This window comes from Mobula hypostoma, chromosome 1 (assembly GCF_963921235.1).
Source record: "Mobula hypostoma chromosome 1, sMobHyp1.1, whole genome shotgun sequence".
Classification (NCBI taxonomy): Eukaryota; Metazoa; Chordata; class Chondrichthyes; order Myliobatiformes; family Myliobatidae; genus Mobula; species Mobula hypostoma.
Genome location: NC_086097.1, coordinates 3,301,986 through 3,323,480, shown reverse-complemented (window position 1 = coordinate 3,323,480; position 21,495 = coordinate 3,301,986). Strand labels below are relative to the sequence as shown.

At 43.9% G+C, this 21,495-nt stretch overlaps 1 protein-coding gene across 1 annotated transcript in view; it reads left to right on the top strand.

The window, feature by feature from the left end:
• prima1 (proline rich membrane anchor 1) overlaps positions 1 to 21,495 on the top strand; it is a 254,401-nt gene that overhangs the window by 182,644 nt on the left and 50,262 nt on the right. The window contains exon 4 of the mRNA XM_063043274.1: positions 11,143 to 11,241. Coding sequence (XP_062899344.1) covers positions 11,143 to 11,241 — 99 coding nt within the window. The remainder of the gene's footprint in view (positions 1 to 11,142; positions 11,242 to 21,495) is intronic.

Below are 21,495 nucleotides of genomic sequence, written 5' to 3'. Positions count from 1 at the left end.
GTGAGGTAAATTTTATTCAAGGCATTGGGGATGACATTGTTTCTGTACCTTTGCACAAGGTAATTTTGAAGTCAGAGTTAGTTTCAGGACTGGTTAAGATAGGACTACGGCCCAGTTTACTGGTGACGGGTGTTTCTTTGTTGTTAGGGAATGACCTGGCAGGTGGTAAAGTTGTCCCTGCAGTGCAGCTGACGACTAAGCCAAACACTGATGACCCAAAGATGGATTCTAATGTTTATCCATCCTGTACAGTAACTCGAGCTATGGCAAAGAAGCTTGCCAGTGCGGATGGTCCTGTGCAGCATGGTTCTGCTACCCATGATAGCCCAAATCGGGACTCAGATCTTGATGACTTGTCAGCGACCTTCCTTCCATCATTATTGGAACAGGATCCTTGTATTAGGGCTGACTATAAAGATTTGTCTCTGTCCAGGAAGGAGTTTATAGCGGAACAGACCAGAGACCCTGAGCTTACTGCCTTGAAAGAAAGAGCTCTTCCAGGTGATGAGATTGAGAAAGTACCAGCTGGGTATTATTTCAGGGATGGAGTGTTAATGAGGAAGTGGTGACCAGCTGAGATGCTTATCCCATCCCTAGAGTGGATGATTGTGTAGACAAGGTTGGAAAGGCTAAGTTTCTTACAAAGATCGATCTGTTGAAAGGGTGTTGGTGTGGTCCATTAACAGATAGAGGTAGAGAAATTTCTGCATTTGTAATGCCTTCTGGGTTGTATTAGTACAATGTTCTGCCATTTGGAATGAGAGATGCTCTGGGAACATTCCAGAGAATGATTAATTCTGTAATTCAAGGGTTAGAACACACTGATACCTAGATTGATGATTTAGTCATAGGGAATGACACCTGGGAAACCCATATCTCTGCAGTGGAAAAGCTGTCTGACAGGCTCTCAAAGGTCATCCTTACAGTTAACTTAGCTAAGAGTGAACTTGGCCATGCCACTGTGACCTATATTGGTTATGTTGTTGGTCAAGGCAGGTTGGCTCCTGTTCAGGCAATTTCTGAAGTTCCCATTTCAACTGGTAAAAAAGCTCTTTGAAGATTCCTGGGAATGGTCAGATATTATCGCAAGTTCTGTAAGAACTTTGCTGATGTTCATCTCCCATTGACTAACCTCCTGAAAAAGGGTGAGAAGTTTGTTTGGACAGAGCCTTGTCAGGAGGCATTTGATAAATCGAAAGCCATCTTATGTCACCAACCTGTGCTCAAGTCACCTGACTTTGCAAAGCTATTTTCCATAGCCGTAGATGCCAGTGATGAAGCTGCAGGAGCAGTGTTACTACAAAGGGATGATTATGATGATGTTGACCATCCTGTGGCTTACTTTTCAAAGAAATTCAATGAGCATCAAAGAAATTATTCCACCATCGAGAAGGAATTATTATCACTTATTTTGGCTTTGCAGCATTTTGATGTGCATGTTTGCCCAGCTCAGAAACCACTTGTGGTTTATACAGATCATAATCCATTGGTGTTCTTGAGTAAGGTGAAGAACAAAAATAGAAGGTTGTTGAATTGGAGTTTGATTTTGCAGGAGTATAATCTCATGATAACTCGCATTAAAGGCAAGGATAATATAATTGTCAATTGTCTTTCCAGATGTTAAGGTTGCTATGTACTTTTAATAGTGGAGTGGAATTTACTATTTGTATACTCTTCTGCAATATGTTATATTAGTCTGTAGTATGTTATATGGTAACCATAAATGTATTGATTCACATATTGTAGTTTGCAGTTAAAATTTTGCTCTTACAGATCAAAATTTTCCCTTTTTGGGGGGAGGTGTTGCGTGACCACGGTTTCATTTACTGTAGGTGTCACTTTAAAACGCCTGGATGAGGCAAGGCAATGACGTCAGTATAACAAGCTGCGACAGACCACTGGGACTTTCAGAGGAGAAGGAGAGAGAGAGAGGAAGTTTTGGACTGCAAGCTGCTGGCAGGAGCTTGCTGCAACAATGGATAAAATCTGATACTTTCCCATGCCCAAAGGATTGGGTTGATCAATGGCACACAGTGCACATTGGATGCGTGACTGTCACTTCATATGATCCATACGTGGATTTTGTTGGAGTATCCTGTGGCGACCACCTTTGTTAACCCTTACATGGTTTCGGGTAGGTTATGTGGTAACCACTGGTGCTAAGGAATATTCAGTGACTGTCACCTTGTGATACTTCTACGTGGATTTCGGGACGACTCCATGGATAAGATCTTCGGCGACTGTTACTTCGTTTTCCCAGCGTGGAACTTGTGGAATTCTTTGTGATCGCCTCCTCTCTACATTTTAATGTGGGTTTACAAGTTTCTCCCCTCACTTACTCTGTGGATTACTGGACTTTTCTAGTTTGCCAACTTAAGATTTTAAGAATTATTCCTAATCTTGACAGTTTGGGAGCCACACATGCACATATCACTGTTAACTTCTGTTTATTTCATTTAATTTTCTATATTTTGAGTAGATACTAATAAATATAGTATTTTAACATTAAAACCTGACTCAGTTTGTGATGTATTGCTGCTGGTACATAACAGGGTCACCAAGTCTGCTCATTATATTATACCACTCAACCCCGTTCTCCTGTTTTCTCCTTGTAACCTTTGACACCCTGACAAATCAAGAACCTACTAACCTTCACTTTAAATACACTCAATGATTTGAACATAGAACATAGAACATAGAATAGTACAGCACAGTACAGGCCCTTCGGCCCACAATGTTGTGCCAACCCTCAAACCCTGCCTCCCATATAAGCCCCCACCTTAGATTCCTCCATATACCTGTCTAGCAGTCTCTTAAACTTCACTAGTGTATCTGCCTCCACCACTGACGCAGGCAGTGCATTCCACGCACCAACCACTCTCTGAGTAAAAAACCTTCCTCTAATATCCCCCTTGAACTTCCCACCCCTTACCTTAAAGCCATGTCCTCTTGTATTGAGCAGTGGTGCCCTGGGGAAGAGGCACTGGCAATCCACTCTATCTATTCCTCTTATTATCTTGTACACCTCTATCATGTCTCCTCTCATCCTCCATCTCTCCAAAGAGTAAAGCCCTAGCTCCCTTAATCTCTGATCATAACGCATACTCTCTAAACCAGGCAGCATCCTGGTAAATCTTTTGAATGTAGAAAGGCCTAGACAGAGTTGATGTGGAAAGGAACCCACTCCTTGAAGATGCAGGCTAGTACTCAAGATGGAGTCGACTAAATTTACAACCCTCTGCAGCTTCTTTCAGTCCTGTGCAGTAGCTCCCCACACCAGAGAGTGATACAGCCTGTCACCGTCTTATAAAGCCTCAGCATTACCTGCTTGCTTTATATTCTCGTCCTTTCAAAATGAATGCTAACATTTCATTTGCCCTCCTCACTCAACTTGCAAGTTAACCTTTAGTGATTCTTGTAGGGAATCCAACACAATTTGACAGGGCACAGGAATACAGCGTTTAATCAAGTATGTGGGTTTTATGTCTTCAGTGAGGAGAGAGATAGCAAAGTTTCAGAAAGGAGTTACTGATAATCCAACCATGAGAGTTCAGGACATGGCCACAAATGGTGAACAATAAATTTCCTGTTAAATCTCCTCTGTACCCTTTCCAATGCTTCCACATCCTTCCTATAGTGAGGTGACCAGAACTGGACACAGTACTCCAAGTGTGGCCTAACCAGAGTTTTATAGAGCTGCATCATTACATCGCAACTCTTAAACTCTATCCCTCGACTTATTAAAGCTAACACCCCATAAGCTTTCTTAACTACCCTATCCACCTGTGAAGCAACTTTCAGGGATCTGTGGACATGTACCCCGAGATCCCTCTGCTCCTCCACACGACCAAGTATCCGGCCATTTACTTTGTACTCTGCCTTGGAGTTTGTCCTTCCAAAGTGTACCACCTCACACTTCTCCGGGTTGAACTCCATCTGCCACTTCTCAGCCCACTTCTGTATCCTATCAATGTCTCTCTGCAATCTTTGAAAATCCTCTACACTATCTACAACACCACCAACCTTTGTGTCGTCTGCAAACTTGCCAACCCACCCTTCTACCCCCACATCCAGGTCGTTAATAAAAATCACGAAAAGTAGAGGTCCCAGAACAGATCCTTGTGGGACACCACTAGTCACAATCCTCCAATCTGAATGTACTCCCTCCACCACCACCCTCTGCCTTCTGCAGGCAAGCCAATTCTGAATCCACCTGGACAAACTTCCCTGGATCCCATGCCTTCTAACTTTCTGAATAAGCCTACCATGTGGAACCTTGTCAAATGCCTTACTAAAATCCATATAGGTCACATCCACTGCACTACCCTCATCTATATGCCTGGTCACCTCCTCAAAGAACTCTATCAGGCTTGTTAGACACGATCTGCCCTTCACAAAGCCATGCTGACTGTCCCTGATCAGACCATGATTCTCTACATGCCTATAGATCCTATCTCTAAGAATCTTTTCCAACAGCTTTCCCACCACAGACATAAGGCTCACTGGTCTATAATTACCTGGACTATCCCTACTACCTTTTTTGAACAAGGGAACAACATTCGCCTCCCTCCAATCCTCCGGTACCATTCCCGTGGACAACGAGGACATAAAGATCCTAGCCAGAGGCTCAGCAATCTCTTCTCTCGCCTCGTGGAGCAGCCTGGGGAATATTCCGTCAGGCCCCAGGGACCTCCTCTCCCTTAATATCAGCATGCTCCAGAACATCAACCTCACTCATATTGTCCTCACCATCATCAAGTTCCCTCTCATTGGTGAATACCGAAGAGAAGTATTCATTGAGGACCTCGCTCACTTCCACAGCCTCCAGGCACATCTTCCCACCTTTATCTCTAATCGGTCCTACCTTCACTCCTGTCATCCTTTTTTTCTTCACATAATTGAAGAATGCCTTGGGGTTTTCCTTTACCCTACTCGCCAAGGCCTTCTCATGCCCTCTTCTTGCTCTTCTCTGCCCCTTCTTAAGCTCCTTTCTTGCTTCCCTATATTCCTCAATAGACCCATCTGATCCTTGCTTCCTAAACCTCATGTATGCTGCCTTCTTCCTCCTGACTAGATTTTCCACCTCACCTGTCACCCATGGTTCCATTTGGCCTCCACATCATTTGTAGCAATGAATTTCACAGACCTACCACCTTCTAGCTAAAGAAATTCCTCCTCTTCTCTGTTCCAAATAGATGTCCTTCTATTCTGAGACTGTTCCTCACCAGTCCTAGACTCCCCCACTATAGAAAACATCCAGTCTGTCAAGGCATTTCTGTATTTGGTAGGTGCCAATGCGATTCCCCTCTCATTCTTAAAATCCAGTGAGTACAGGCCCAGAGCCACCAAACGCTCTCATGTTTGTACAGGTACATGGATAGTAGGGATATGGAGGGATGTGGTCCCGGTGCAGGTTGTTGGGAGTTGGCAGTTTAAGTGGTTTTTGGCATGGAATCTTTGACTCTATACATTAACCCATTCATTCCCAGAATCATTCTCGAGAATGTCCTCTGTACCCTCTCCGATACCAAAGCATTCTTTTTGTTTTGATTAGGGACACAGAACTGCTCACAATAGTGTGGTCTGACCAACACCTTATAAAACCTCACCACTACACCCTTGTTCTTTGAAAAACTTTGGTGCCTGTTTCCCTCTGCTTCATAGGTATAGGCTTTTTTTCCGATTTGTAAGATGCAAAGATTCAAAGATTCAAAAAACTTTGTTGTCATTCTAACCATACATCAGCTCTGCAGGGCAGAATGAGACAGCGTTCCTCAGGGGCAGTGCAATCATAACATAACAAACACAGCACTAAATAATAAACATAACAATAAATAGTAAAACACAATAGCCACATGTCAGTTAAATCAGTTATAAGTGTCCAGTGCAAGTTAAAAGTGTCCAAAGCAGAGTCAGGTGGAGCAGCTATTTAGCAGTCTGACTGCCTGTGGGAGGAAGCTGTTTAGTAGCCTTGTGGTTTTAGTTTTGATGATCCTGTAACGTTTGCCTGATGGCAGAAGAACAAACAGTTCATGGAGAGGGTGTGAGGGGTCTTTAATGATGTCTCGTGTCTTCCCGAGGCATCGACTCTGAAAGAGGTCTTGGACAGAAGGTACGGAGACCCGAATAACCTTCTCTGCTCCCCTAACCACCTTCTGCAAGGCTTTTTTGTCGACAGCCCTGCAGCTGGAGTACCAGGTTGTGATGCAAAAGGTCAGCATACTCTCAACCACGCCTCTGTAGAAAGTAGTTAAGATGTTAGTGGGGAGTGATGCTTGTTTAAGCTTCCTCAGAAAGTGCAATCTGTAGTGTCTTAGGTTCAAGGTTGTATTTCAAATGATGAAATTCCTTCAGTATTACTTTCTTTAATTGCATACCATTGATATTACCAAACTAGTTATCTTAAACAAATAATCGTTATTGAGCTATCTGCTGGAAATGTTGGCCTTTACCTCAAACACTGTTTGGAAAATTGTGCCTTGTACACATAGTATTATGGGCAGGTAATTCTGGTATTAAACAGGGCACACACCAGGAATGAGTGTGAGTGTGCAGGATTCTGCAACTCATGTTTTCAGAATTAATAATTAATTATTTTTTTATATATTTGCAGTTTGTCTTCGTTTGCACATTGGTGATTTGTCAGTCTGTTTGTTTATAGATTTTGTAGTGGGGGTAACAAGGTAGCACAGTGGTTATCACAACACTTTGTGGTACCAGCCACCCAGGTTCAATTCCCACTGCTTTCTGTAAGGAGTCGGTATGCTCTCCCCACGATCACTCTGCTTTCTTCTCACAGTCCAAATGTATATCAGTTGGCAGGTTAATTAGTCATTGTAAATTGTCTCGTGGTCAGGCTAGGCTAGAGTTAAACTGGTGCCATGCCATGGGCCAGTGGAGTCTACTCTACACTATATCTCAATAAAAAAAACAAAAAATAATGAATCTCAGCATTCTATATGGTGGCATATAGATACCTTAATAATAAATTTACTTTGAACCTAGGTCGAAGAAGCATGCATTTGTGCATGTAATCATTGCTCATTAGGATAACGATCTGTCTATCTGGAAGGCATTGCAATTGATTGTAACTGGAGCTGACAATCTGGATATTTCTGTAGATAATGAGAATTTATAAATAGTACAAAGGAGTTATATGCAAAACCTTTAAACATTGAGCCATAATTAGTGCAAAGCAGAATTTAAACTACTTGCATAGATTAAATTTGCAAAACTAATTTGTCAAAATAATTAGCACATGACTAAACAAAGCAAATATAGAAATTTTGCCCCCGTCAGTGTTAACAGGATAAAACAGAAATGGAAATTCAAAGCAACACACACAAAATGCTGGAGGAACTCAGCAGGTCACGCAGCATCCATGGAAATGAATAAACAGTCGATGTTTGTGCCCAGACCCTTCATCAGGACTGGAAAGGAAGGGTTAAAAAGCCAGAATAAGTAGGTGGGGGAGTGGAAGGTGGACAAGGTAGAAGGTGATAGGTGAATCATTCTGTTCCTCCCCCTCCTGCTCATACAACCATCCACCTTCTTCCAAGGCTTCATATCACCTTAATCGTGGGGCTAAGCAGGTGCCTCACCTTATCAAGGGTGACCTGCAGGCTAGCAGAGGAAAGGAGCACCTTACATCTCCTTTGGTAGAGACGTATCTCTACTCCCCCACCATACAGTAGACAAACAAAAAGTCAAATTTCACCAAGTTAGGAAAATTCCAACACAGGCAACCCCATCTCAGTCTGATCCCAAACTTGGTCTCTTTTAAGAGCAAATAAAAGTTAGATGCTTGTCCAGGAGATCCAAAAGTAAGAGTTGCAAGACTTAATCAACACACATCAAAGTTGCTGGTGAACGCAGCAGGCCAGGCAGCATCTCTAGGAAGAGGTACAGTTGATGTTTCGGGCCGAGACCCTTCGTCAGGACTAAACCTCGTGTTTGAGTTGCAAGACTTGTATTGCCCAAGCTTAGGAGCAGTTTCTTAGCCTCTTTCCCACTGCTATCTGACTGCCATTCACATCCCCTTCCCGGTGGTAATGCCATTTTCTCAGAACTTCAACTCTCATGTTTAGTCTGTTATTGCTATTTTAGCAAGTCCTCTTGCACTGTTTCAGATTTGCAGCATTCTGCTGTACTGCACGTTCAAGTTTAGTTGTCATTCAGTCATACCCATGAATACAGGTAACCAAAACAGTGTTGCTCTGGGGCCAAGGTGAAAAACACATTATCAACAGCACACAGCACAAATAGTTACAGCCAAACGAAACAGTGTTGCTCTGGGGCCAAGGTGAAAAACACATTACCAACAGCACACAGCACATATAGTTACGGCCAAATGACACAGTGTTGCTCTGGGGACAAGGTGGAAAACACATTACCAACAGCGCACAGCACATATAGTTATGTCAGCAAAAAAACCTACAGTTACAAAAAAATTAATGTAGCCCAAGTCCATGAGTGTCATGGCCTGTGAATTGCTGGTATGTGGATGGTGTCCTGGAGCTATGCTTCTGCAAGAACAAGTAGGCAGCAGTTCCTCAGCTGCAGATAAACATTTTTACTAGGAGCACTGAAAGCAAGGAATTTAATTGCACCCTGGCATATTTGCCAAAAAAAAAGAATCTGATTGAGAACTTTCCACATGGCATGAATCATTGTCAACTTCCTTTTGTCCAAGAATGAAGGGCCAGAGAGAAGTGTTGGGAAGGCGAGCATCAGCAGGATTGTTGAGGGAAGAGTATTCTAAGAAGGAATTCGATGAAATGGTTGGTCAAATGAGCAGGGAGGCATGTGGGGGTGGTCGGCAGATCACTGGGGTGATTGTTAGGCAGATGAGAAAGAAAATCACGGTCAGAAGTTGGTGGAGTGAAGTTCAAAGTTATAAGTAAGTTCATTATAAAGTATGTATGCATCACCATATACTACCCTGAGATAATTTTTCACAGGCATTCAAAGTAAGTACAAAGAAACACAACAGAATCAATGAAAGACCTCACAGAACAAGACAGGCAAACAGCCAACGTGCAAGGCAACAAACTGTGAAATTACAAAAAGATTTTTAAAAAGAAAATTATAATAATAAATAAATAATAGATATCGAGAACTTGAATTGTAAAGTCCTTGCAAGTGAGTCTATAGTATGTGGAATCAGTTCAGAGGTGAGGTGTGTGAAGTTGAGTGGTCATCCCCTCTGGTTCAAGAGTCTGATAGTTGAGGGATACCTGGTGATGCAGGTCCTGAAGTTCCTGGACCTCCTTCCTGATGGCAGCAGCAAGAAGAGGCCATGACCTGTGTGGTGGGGGCCCTTGATGATGGATGCTGCTTTCCTGTGACAGCGTTTCTTGTAGATGTGCTCAGTGATGGGGAGGGCCTTACCCATGATATACTAGGCTATTTCTACTACTTCTTGTAGGCTTTTCCATTCTGGGGTATTGGTGTTTCTATTCCAGGCTGTGATGCAGCCAGTCAATATGCTCTCCACCACACATCTATAGAAGTTTGTCAAAGTTTTAGATATCACGCTGAATCTTTGCAAGCTCCTAAGAAAGTAGAGGTGCTGCCATGTTTTCTGAGAAACCTGTGATTTGTTTATGAAACTGTGATGAATGTGGAAGAGTTTCTTTGAACCAGTAATATCTAATTACTTAGCCACACAAAGTACAATACAGATTTAATTTCCATCTGTTCACTGATCCAGAATACCTGCATATGATATGAGCTAATAACTATGAAAGATATGACCATAGAATAGCTACCGATCTTCACTCAGGCCTCTCCATCGTCCTTGGCAACATTGTGCTTAGTGAGCACTCAACTCTCAGAGACAGGGTCCTTGTCATCACTGAATACTGATAACAACGATATTAAATACTGTTTGTCACACTCCCATCAGGGACAAGGCTACATAGCAACCACTCCTGGTACACCAGACTCAAAAAATAGTTACCTTCCCCAAGCTGTAAGGCTGATCAGCATTACTTTATAGACATAAAAACAAACTATGTATATAAGCTGTCTTATGTATTTATATTTAAGTGGGGTGGGGGGAAGAGAGAGAGAGAGAGAGAGACAGTGTGTGTGTGTGTGTGTGTGTGTGTGTGTGTGTGTGTACGCTTACCTCCTGATGGAGTTGTCAGGGTGCCGTCATGACAAGCTTTTTTTGGTATGCTCATCGTACAGCGTGTCTTGGGTATCTGAAACCTGGCGGAGCCCATCCCTCTCCAGGTTTTTTTTTTACGAGGTCGAGTTGTTAGCTCGACACTCAACCCAGGCACGGATGGAAAGCGTGCAAGGGAGCCGGCCGGATTCCAACTCGGGACCTCTCGCCCCGAAGTCCAGCGCTGATGCCACTAGGCCACCAGCCGGCACCTGGATCCAGAGTAATAATCATTTAATTCTCCTGTACACTTAAGTACTGGAAATTACATTAAACAACCTTTTATCTCGAACCTGGACTCTCAGGTAATCTCTGAGATCTAAATTCCTGGCTTTTTTAGCTAATGTCGTAACATTGTGACTGCAGAGGTGTACAGAATTAAACTAGAGTTCGGTTTAGTTGGCTGGAGGCTTGGAAGCTGAATGATATCCAATTTCATTGCAGAATTATTTCAGGAATTTGAACTTTAGTCCAATGATCGGAGAGGAGCAATACATTACTTCTTTCACAGTTGTTCAATGTGATAAATATATATTTCCATATGCACCAACACTGCAGATTTAAAACCCCCTCAGGGCATCACAGTAGAGATACCTCTCCAGACAAACACACACCCACCCCTGCGGCTATGCTAGACAAGGAATAAATACAACCCTTCAGGCAAGAACATCATATTTAATATTGTTTAATGCCATTTCCAGTACACGTGCAGAGGAGAATGAAATAATTGTTACTCCAGATCCAATTAACACAGTAAGATAAAGAACTCAATTATAATATAAAAAACAATAAATATAAATACATAAAATACAGTGGCATGCAAAAGTCTGGGCACCTTGGTCAACATTTCTGTTACTGTGAATACCTAAGCGAGTAAATGATGACCTGATTTCCAAAAGACATGAAGTTAAAGATGACACATTTCCTTAATACTTTAAGCAAGTTTACTTTTTTATTTCCATCTTTTACAGTTTCAAAATAACAAAAAAGGAAAAGGGCCTGAAGCAAAAGTTTGGGCACCCTGCATGGTCAGTACTCAGTAACACCCCCCTTGGCAAGTGTCACAGCCTGTAAGTACTTTTAGTAGCCGGCTAAGAGTCTTTCAATTCTTGTTTGGGGGATTTTTCGCCCATTCTTCCTTGCAAAAGGCTTCTAGTTCTGAGAGATTCTTGGGTCGTCTTGCATGCACTGCTCTTTTGAGGTCTATCCACAGATTTTCGATGATCTTCAGCTTGTGCCTCTTGAGGTAGTCCATGTGGATTTTGAGGTGTGTTTAAGATCATTATCCTGTTGTAGAAGCCATCCTCTTCTCATCTTCAGCTTTTTTACAGACAGTGTGATATTTGCTTCCAGAATTTGCTGGTATTTAATTGAATTCATTCTTCCCTCTACCAGTGAAATGTTCCCCGTGCCACTGGCTGCAACACAAGCCCAAAGCATGATCGATCCACTCCCATGCTTAACAGTTGGAGAGAGGTTCTTTTCATGAAACTCTGCACCCTTTTTTCTCCAAACATACCTCTGCTTATTGCAGCCAAGAAGATCTCTTTTAACTTCATTAGTCCACAGGACTTGTTTCCAAAATGCATCAAGTTTGTTTGCAAACTTCTGACGCTGAATTTTGCGGTGAGGACGCAGGAAAGGTTGTCTTCTGATGACTCTTCCATGAAGGTCATATTTGTGCAGGTGTCGCTGCGCAGTAGAACAATGGCCAATGTGGAAGGAATGGAGGTTTGTATGTGCCATAATCAGCTGATCAAAGCACTTCATGGTGATTGGCATTAGTGCCACTGGGCGGTTGTGAAGGTGCAGAGTTTGGGACAGGGATGATGGTGGCTGATTTGAAACATGTAGGGACGGCAGCCTGGATCAGTGAGATACTGAAGCTGTCCGTGAAAACATCAGTGAAGTGGTGTGCACATTCCCTGAGTACACGGCCTGGGATCTCATCTGGCCTGGATACCTTACAGGAGTTAACTCTCTTCAGAGGTTGCCAGCTCTGGAGGACCTGAGTTGTAAGAAAAGATTGAATAGGTTAGGACTTTATTACTTGGAACATAGTAGACTGAGAGGAGATTAGTTAAAGGTATACAAAATTTATGAGGGGTATAGATAGGTAAATGCAAGCAGGCTTTTTCCACTGAGGTTGGGTGGGGCTACAACCAAAAATCATGGGTTAAGGGTGAAAGATGAAAAGTTTGAGGGAAACGTGAGGGAAAATTTCTTCATTCAGAGGGTTCTGAGAGTGTGAAACGAGCTGCCAGCACAAATGGTGCATGCAAGCTCAATTTCAACGTTTAAGAGAAGTTTGGATAGGTACATGGATGGGACAGATATGGAGGGCTATGGCCCTGGAGCATGTCGGTGGGAATAGTCAATTTAAATGGCTCGGCATGAACTAGGTAGGCCAAAAAGCCTGTTTCTGTGCTGTATGCTTCTACGATTCTACGTCTGCTGCTGTTACAGAAAGCGTCTGCTCACTTGGAAGAGAGGTAGCGTTGAGGCCTGGTATTCTGTTGCTTGCCTCGAAGCATATATAAAAGATGTTTAGAGCATTGGGGATGAAGGGGATCTCATTGAAACCTATTGAATATTGAAAAGCCTGTGGATGTGGATAGGATGTTTCCTATCGTGAGGGAGTCTAGGACCAGAAGGTTCAGCCTCAGAATACAAAGATATCCCTGTAGAACAGAGATGAGGAGGAAGTCATTTAAGCAGAGTGAAGTAAATCTGTGGAATTTGTTGCCACAGATAGCTGTGGAGGCCAAGTCATTGGTCATTGGGTATCCTTAAAGCAGAGGTTGATAGGTTCTTGATTAGTCAGGGCTTCAAAGGTTACGGGGAGAAGGCAGGAGACTGGGATGGAGAGGGATAATAAATTTGCTGCGAAGGAATAGCGGAGCAGACTTCATGGACCAAATAGCTTAATTCTGCTCCTATATCTTATGGTCTTATGGTCCTACAGCAGCTTGGAAATCAATGCCGCCAGTCTCCCAAATGCTCGACTGTATGTGTGGACAGTTTTATGTTGGTCAGGCATCACAACCTGGGGAAGATCTGTAGAGCTCAGAGCAAAGGTAACAGCCAGAACCTAGGTGTGAATCTTCGGTGGCACTGATTTATTGACTTTAGAATATTTCATCAGATCAAGATTGTTTAATGTTGTTTCCAGTACACATGTGTAAATGAGAACTAAATTACTGTTCAAAGTTCAAAGTAAATTTATTATCAAATTTAAATGGTATTGTCACCATATACAACCCTGAGATTTATTTTCTTGCAGGCATACTCAATAAATCTAATAACCATAATAGAATCGATGAAAGACCACGCCAACAGGGCAGACAAACAAACAATGTGCAAAGGACAACAAACTGTGCAAATTTAGTACAAAAAAACCAAAATAATAATAATAAATAAATAAATGACAAGAACTTATGATGAAGAGACCTTGAAAGTGAGTCCATAGGCTGTGGGCACAATTCAGTGATGGGGTGAGTGAAGTTGAGTGAAGTTGTCCCCTTTGGTTCAAGAGGGGTAATAACTGTTCCTGAATCTGGCGGTGTGCTTCCAAAGCTCCTGTACCTTCCTCCCGATGGCAGCATACACAAGTGTAAAGGGCAACAAAATAATAGTTACCTCACATCCGATGCAGCACAAAAAAATACAATAAGACAAAGAACATAATTTTAAATACAATAAATATAAATACGTAAGATAGCTTATACACATTGATTGTAAGTCGATAAAATGATGCTAGGCACTGGAGTGTCCGTACATAAGGTGACTAACAAAATGATAACGTAGAGGTGGTTGTGGGTGTGGAGAGGTGGGTTAGTGGGTGGAGGAGTTCATCAGCTTTACTATCAGGGAAGGAAATAGCAACAGAAAGCAGGAACAATGTGAGCACTTTGTTGATTGTAAAACTAATTAACATAGAAATCGGCATTGATTTGTGAATCAGAACACCAACGGCATCCAAATCCATGGCCTCTACCACGTGGTTCGATGAGGCAAAGTGGTGCTGTTTAACAAACGTGGGTATGATCACGTAACAAAGAGTAAAGGCACAGAGAAGAAATGGTATTATGGAGTTCAATCTTAGTACTGAAGGATCACATTTGTAGTAAGTACACTACTTACTTTGTGTAATGAAGTCCAAAGCGCGTTCTTCTTCAACAGAACATAGGACAAAGAATGTAGAACAGGAACAGGCCATTCAGCCCATAATGTTGTACCAAACCAATTAAGTTAGGAATCAAATGGACAATTAAACTAATCCCTCCTGTCTACACAATGTTCACATCCCTCCATTTTCCTCACATTCATGTATCCATCTAAATGTCTCTTAAAAGTCCCTGCCTCTACCACCATCCCAGGCAGCACGTCCCAGGCATCCACCACTCGGTGTAAAAATACTTGCTCCTCACGTCTCCTTTGAAATTAACCCATCTCACCATAAATGCATGCCTGTTTAACTCTGTATGACATTTGAACCCTAGGAAAAGATACTGTCTGTCTCCTCTATTTATGTCTCTCATTATCTTATAAACCTCTATCAGATATCCCTTCAACCTCTGCCATTCCAGAGAAAAGAACCCAACTTTGTTCAATCACTTATTGTAGCACATGTCCTCTAACCCAGGCAGCATCCTGGTCAACCCCTTCTTCACCCTCTCCAAAGTCTTAACACCATTCTTATAAAAGGGGCAACCAGAACTATATGCAGTACTCCAGATGTGGCCCAAGTAGAGTTTTATAAAGCTGCAACATAACTTCCTGACTTTTGAACTCAATGTCTTAACTAATAAAGTCAAGCATACCGTCTGCCTTCTTAACAACCCTATCAAGCTCTGTAGCCAATAGTTTAGATCTGTACAGACGCAGTGTTTTTCCAACTCTGCTCAATTCTGGTCGCCTCACTACAGGAAGGATGTGGAAACCATAGAAAGGGTGCAGAGGAGATTTACAAGGATGTCGCCTGGATTGGGAGCATGCCTTATGAAAACAGGTTGAGTGAACTTGGCCTTTTCTCCTCGGAGTGATAGAGGGTGAGAGGTGACCTGATAGAGGAGTACAAGATGGTGAGAGGCATTGATTGTGTGGATAGTCAGAGGCTATTTCCCAGGACTGAAATGACTAACACGAGAGGGCATAGTTTTAAGGTGCTTGGAAGCAGGTACAGAGGAGATATCAGGGGTAAGTTTTTTTTACGCAGAGAGTGATGACTGCGTGGAATGGGCTACCGGCGACGGTGGTGGAGGCAGATACGATAAGGTATTTTAAGAGACTCCAGGATAGGTACATGGAGCTTAGAAAAATAGAGGGCTATGGGTAAAGCCTAGGTAGTTCTAAGGTAGGGACATGTTCGGCACAACTTTGTGGGCTGAAGGGCCTGTATTGTGCTGTAGGTTCTCTATGTTTCTACGTAATTAAGTGATCACCTTAAAATCGGTCCTTTAAGATTGTTATAGTGGGGGGAGAGGTGGGATGGCAATGGGACAACCTCCCACTACCTATTAAATACTCCCAATGGCGCGCGTCTCAAATAACCAAGTCCAGCTCCTGGCCTTCACATGTGACTTAGCTACTAAGCCCAGCAGAACCATTTCTACTGACAGGAGAAGGGGCAAAGGTGGATTACTGGCACCTTAAAACCAATCGTTTTGGGCAGACTGGGCTCATCAGCCTTGGTTGGCAGCTCATCAAGGAGAAGGAAAACTCCGATCTTAAACCTTCACTCCCTTGCGGTTATACCCACTCATGGGGAAGGCTTTGGGAGTAAACCATGAAGGAAAATTCTGGAGCTGGAATCCCCAAGGACTACATTGAGGTCAGCGCTGAATTGCTGCGATGCCGCAGGGGCCCAACAGCATCAGCCTCTGCCGTTCCTTTGGATTCATCAACTGTGTGGAGAAAGGGAGACTGCTTGTAGCAGCAACAGCTTGCTCTCCATATCGAACTGCCCTGGACCCTGGAGCCTGCGCTTCACCTAAACAGCTGGGACACAACACCTATGATGCACCACGAGCAACGGAGGGGCCTCGTTATCTCATTACCTTAAAGTAATATCCTCCTTCTTGCTGTCTTTTTTGAAATGTCTTAAACCACCTGAATGGTAAGACCAGTTTTCATTTATTTTAGAGTTTCCAGTCATGAGACGTGTGTCATGGTCCCGACTGTTAATTCCCCATTTTCTCCTAATTCCCTTTTTCAATGACACACCTGGTTTTCATCAAGACCTGCAGCATAAGAACCCCGGCTTTGCACCCACTAGTTGCCAGATTGTTGGTCTTGCCAGTGTGGTAATTAATGTTTCCCGGCCACTTAGGATTGTGTGTCCTAAGTTTTGCTTCAGTACCGAGATTTATTTGTAAAACTCAGTCTCTCCGTGTCAAGATAAGTTTTCTAAGTTTTACTTCAGTGCTGAGGTTTACCTGTGTAAGTCCGTCTCTCTGTGCTAAGAAAAGTTTTGTTTGCCGCTTTCCTTTCTACGCTCTGTGTCAAGATAAGTTCTGCCTGCCTCCTGCTTTCCTGCACTCCCTCCTGTTTGCCATTCATCACTCACGCCCATGTCTGCATCCTATCTCAATCTCCGTGCCTGTGTCTTGCATTTGTGTCCACCTCGTTCGTTGTAACAACGTGATCAGTTCTCTCAAACTGTCTGTAGCAGCAATAGCTAATCCAAAATTCAAAACAAATGCCGCTAACCTGCGACCGCCACAGGGTTGCTACACTTGCACAACACACCCTCAGCTCCAATGAAATAATTGCTCCGAAGAGTCGAACCCTTTATTAGTAAACATACAATCTTGAAGCAATATTTAGCGTTATCTCGGCGGTTGGCTAATATATGACCTCCGCCGGCCCCAAGCTACAAACTGTCCTGATAAAAAGCAAGAATACGAATTTAGTCCCTTTGTTTAACAACACCCCCACTCATGTGAGTAGTTACTATAATAAATGCACAACACAGACTAGCAAGCAAACTGAGAACAGATGCACGGCTCCTACACTCTTTCGCCACTTTTTTTTCCTCCTCTCTCTTGCCTACACTGTCAATTTGATGAGAATTTGTTATGCAGATTCTGAGCGCATTATCCTGTAAAGCTGCCTACACAGTTGACCTATCCAGGTTCTGCTGACAGACTATTAATCCTGTGTCTTTCACAACAAACAACTGCACTGTGTAGAGAGGTGACTATTAAAATCGTAACTTCACAGGATAAACATGGCGATGTAGCCAGTAGTTGTGGAATAGCTGGGTAAAGGTTTGCTGAAGGTTCAGAGTCACAATCAGGCTTAATTTCACTGGCATGGCGTGAAATTTGTTGTTCTGTGGCAACAGTACAATGCAATACAAGATAAAACCTGATTCTGAAGATGTTCCTGAATTACTGAGTGTGTGTCTTCAGACTCCTGTACCTCCTCCTTGATGGTAGCCATGAGAAGAGGGCGTGCCTTTGCTGATAGGGTCATTAATGATGAATGCTGCCTTTTTGAGGCATCACCTTCTGAAGGTGTCCTTGAGGCTGGCCAGGCTGCTGCCTATGATGGAGCTGGTTGAGTTTACAACTTTCTGCAGCTTTTTCTGATCCTGGGCAACAGCACCGATACCATACAGTGATGCGCCCAGTTAGAATGATCCCCATGGTACATCTGTAGGAATTTGCGAGAGTCTTCAGAAATTTAGATTATGAGGACACACAGTCCTCTTTTATTGTCATTTAGTAATGCATGCATTAAGAAATGATACAATATTTCCTCTGGTGTGATATCACAAAACACAGGGCAGACCAAGACTGAAAAAACTGAAAAAAACCACATACTTATAACATATAGTTACAACAGTGCAACAATACCATAACTTGATGAAGAAGTCCATGAGCCCAGTAAAAGTTCAAAGTCTCTCAAATGTCCCACATCTCGCGCAGACGGGAGAAGGAAGGAAAACCCTCCCTGCCATGCCCGACCACGGTCCGACTCTGAGTCATCCGTAAACTTCAAGCTCTGATCAGCTCTCCGACACCGAGTACTGAGCGCCATCTCTATCCGAACGATTTGACCTCCATCTCCGTCACCAACAGCAAAGCCAAGGATTTTGAGGCCTTCCCTCCGAAAGATTCCCGACCACACAGTAACGACAGCAGCGAAAGAGCATTTCAGAAATTTTTCCAGATGTTCCTCTGTGCTTTCACGTCCGTCTCCATCAAATCAGAATTGTCCACGGCCCCTATTTAACGGATGCGACATCATTTTTCACCGGAGGGCTGCGCACGCGCGGTGCGCTGCTCTCTCTCCTCCCGCCTCAAACTGCCAATGAAATACAGCCACTGTCGTGCCTTCTTTGTAACTGCATCGATATGTTGGGCCCAGGAAACATCTTCAGAGATGTTGATACCCAGGAACTTGAAACTGCTCACCCCTTCCACTGCTGATCTTTCAGCAAGGACTAATGTGTGTTCCCTCCCTTTCCTGAAGTCCACAATGAACACATTTTGTTCCAGTGTCACTTTGGCCAGAATAAGCATGCACTCATATATCCAGAGACAGGTTTCTGCTAAGTTCATAAATTCAGTTTAAAAATCCAAGCCTACAAAATCTGTGTACTAGCATTTTTAACCAAACTATCATATGCTACATTATGAAATATATCTGTTTGACCTTTATTTGAATATGGCACACTAAAAATTAGTTTAGTTCGAATGTAATGTCTTAAACAACCTTAGGTCTGTTCTGTGCTCAGTCCCTGCCAATGACAGACTAATCCTGCTCGGTGACTTCAAGGCCCGAGTAAGCTGCGATCACAGTCGCTGGGAAGGGCTTCTAGGCAAACATGGTATTGGCAATATGAACAGCAATGGCCTCTTGCTCCATAGCAAACGTGCAGAATATGACCTCCTCATCACAAACACAGTGTTCAGGCTGGCAAACAAGTACAAGACAACATGGATGCACCCAAGATCCAAACATTGGCACATGATCAACTATGTTATAGTACGTCGCCGAGACATCTGGGATGTCCTCATCACCACAACCATGTGAGGAGCGGAGTGCTGGACTGACCACAGGCTTGTCCACACCACACTGAGGCTACGTATTGCTCCCCACCATCTCAAGCACCCTAAGTTCATCACAACAGCTTTTAACACCGCCAGACTCCAAAAGCCGCCGTATCTTCGCAAGTTCCAGACCACCCTTGATGAGAAGCTGTCTTCCAATGGACCACTAACTGGTGGGCCAACCCAGAAGTGGAATCAGTTTAGAGAGATGGTGACAGAGACAGCAAAATCAGTCCTCAGCCCCAAGGACCGGAACCACCAAGATTGGTTCAACGAGAATGAAAGTGCCATCAAAGATCTCCTGGGCAGGAAGAACAAAGCATTCACGGAGTGGCAAAACGACCCAAGCTCCATTCCCAAAAAAGAGCAGTTCAAGTCCCTTCAGGCCCATGCCCAACAGGAAATTCGCAAGATGCACGACCTGTGGTGGGATAGGAAAGCTGAAGAGGTGCAACGCTTCACCAACATCAACAACTCAAAGCTGCTCTTCAACTCCATCAAGATGATCTTCGGCCCCTCAAGAACTGGCTCATCTCTACTGTTGTCCGCTGATGGAACCACATTGCTAAAGGACAAAGAGAGCATCCAACACAGATGGAAAGGGCATTTCAGCCAGCTCCTGAACCACCCTTCATCGGTCGACCAGTCTGCTCTGGACCAAATCCTCCAACAGCCTATTCACGAGGAACTAGATGATCCTCCCTCAATAGATGAAGTCAAGAAGGCTATCACGCAGATGAGCAGTGGCAAGGAGCCCGGCAAGGATGGAATACCTGCTGAATTGTACAAGGCACCCAGCAAGGGATCACTTGAGGCTTTCCACAGCACCCTGACTAGCATTTGGGAAGAAGGTGAGATGCCCCTGACCTTAGAGACGCAACGATAATTGCCCTCTACAAAAATAAAGGTTCAAGGACCAACTGCGGGAGCTACAGAGGCATCTCACTACTTTCCATCGCCGGAAAAATCCTCGCCCACATCATCCTCAACAGACTGATTCCAACAGTGTCAGAAGCGAACCTTCCCGAGTCACAATGTGGCTTTCGTCCCGAACGCAGCACTGTCGACATGATCTTCGCAGTGAGACAGATACAGGAGAAGTGCCTGGAACAGAACATGACATTATACTCTGTCTTCATTGATCTGATGAAGGTGTTTGACACAGTCAACAGAAACGCACTGTGGATCATCCTTAGAAAGCTTGGCTGCCCGCAGATACTCACTACACTCATCCGCCTGCTCCACGATGGCATGACGGGAGAAGTGTTCTCAGAAACTTACAACATCTTAAATGGCGTGAAGCAAGGATGCGTTCTAGCATCAGTGCTCTTCAACCTCTTCTTCACCCAAATGCTGAAGCATGCTGTTAAGGACCTAGACCTGGGTATTTACATAAGATATCGCCCAGAAGGATCGATGTTTGACCTGAGACGCCTTGCAGCAAAGACCAAAACGTTGAGGAGGCTCATCACTGAAGCCCTGTTTGCTGATGACTGTGCCCTCATAGCCCGCCAGGAGAACCACCTGCAGACCATTGTCGAGAAGTTCTCTGCAGCCTCAAAGCTGTTCGGCCTGACAATCAGCCTCGGTAAGACAGAAGTTCTCCTACAACCTGCACCAAACAGTCACCCTCCTCAACCATACATCACCATCGATGGCACTGTCCTGAAGAACGTGGAGAGCTTCAAGTATCTAGAAAGCACCATCTCTAGTGATGGATCCCTTGACAAAGCGATCATAGCAAGGATCCAGAAAGCTAGCCAGGCACTCGGGAAACTCCGTGTCAAAGTTCTGGAGCACAAGGACATTCAGCTTTGAACCAAGCTCAAGGTGTACAAGGCTGTGGTCCTCACCTCTCTCCTGTATGGCTGTGAAACCTGGACCCTGTACCGCAGGCACATCAAACAGCTGGAGCAGTTTCACATGCGCTCTCTGCGGTCGATCATGAGGATTCGATGGCAGGACCGAATCACCAACCAGGAAGTCCTTGACAGAGCCAACAGCACAAGCACTGAGGTAAGGATCCTCCAGGCCCAGCTACGCTGGACTGACCATGTAATCGGCATGAGTGAAACAACAATCCGCAGGCAGCTGCTCTACGGTGAGCTTGAGTACGGCAGTCGCAATCAGGGCCGCCCCAAAAAAAGATTCAAAGACAATCTGAAATTGTACATCAAATGGGCAGACCTCCAGCCTCAACAACTTGAGGAGTCCATAGCCGACAGGGCTGCGTGGTGCGCCCTGACCAGAAAAGCTGCATCT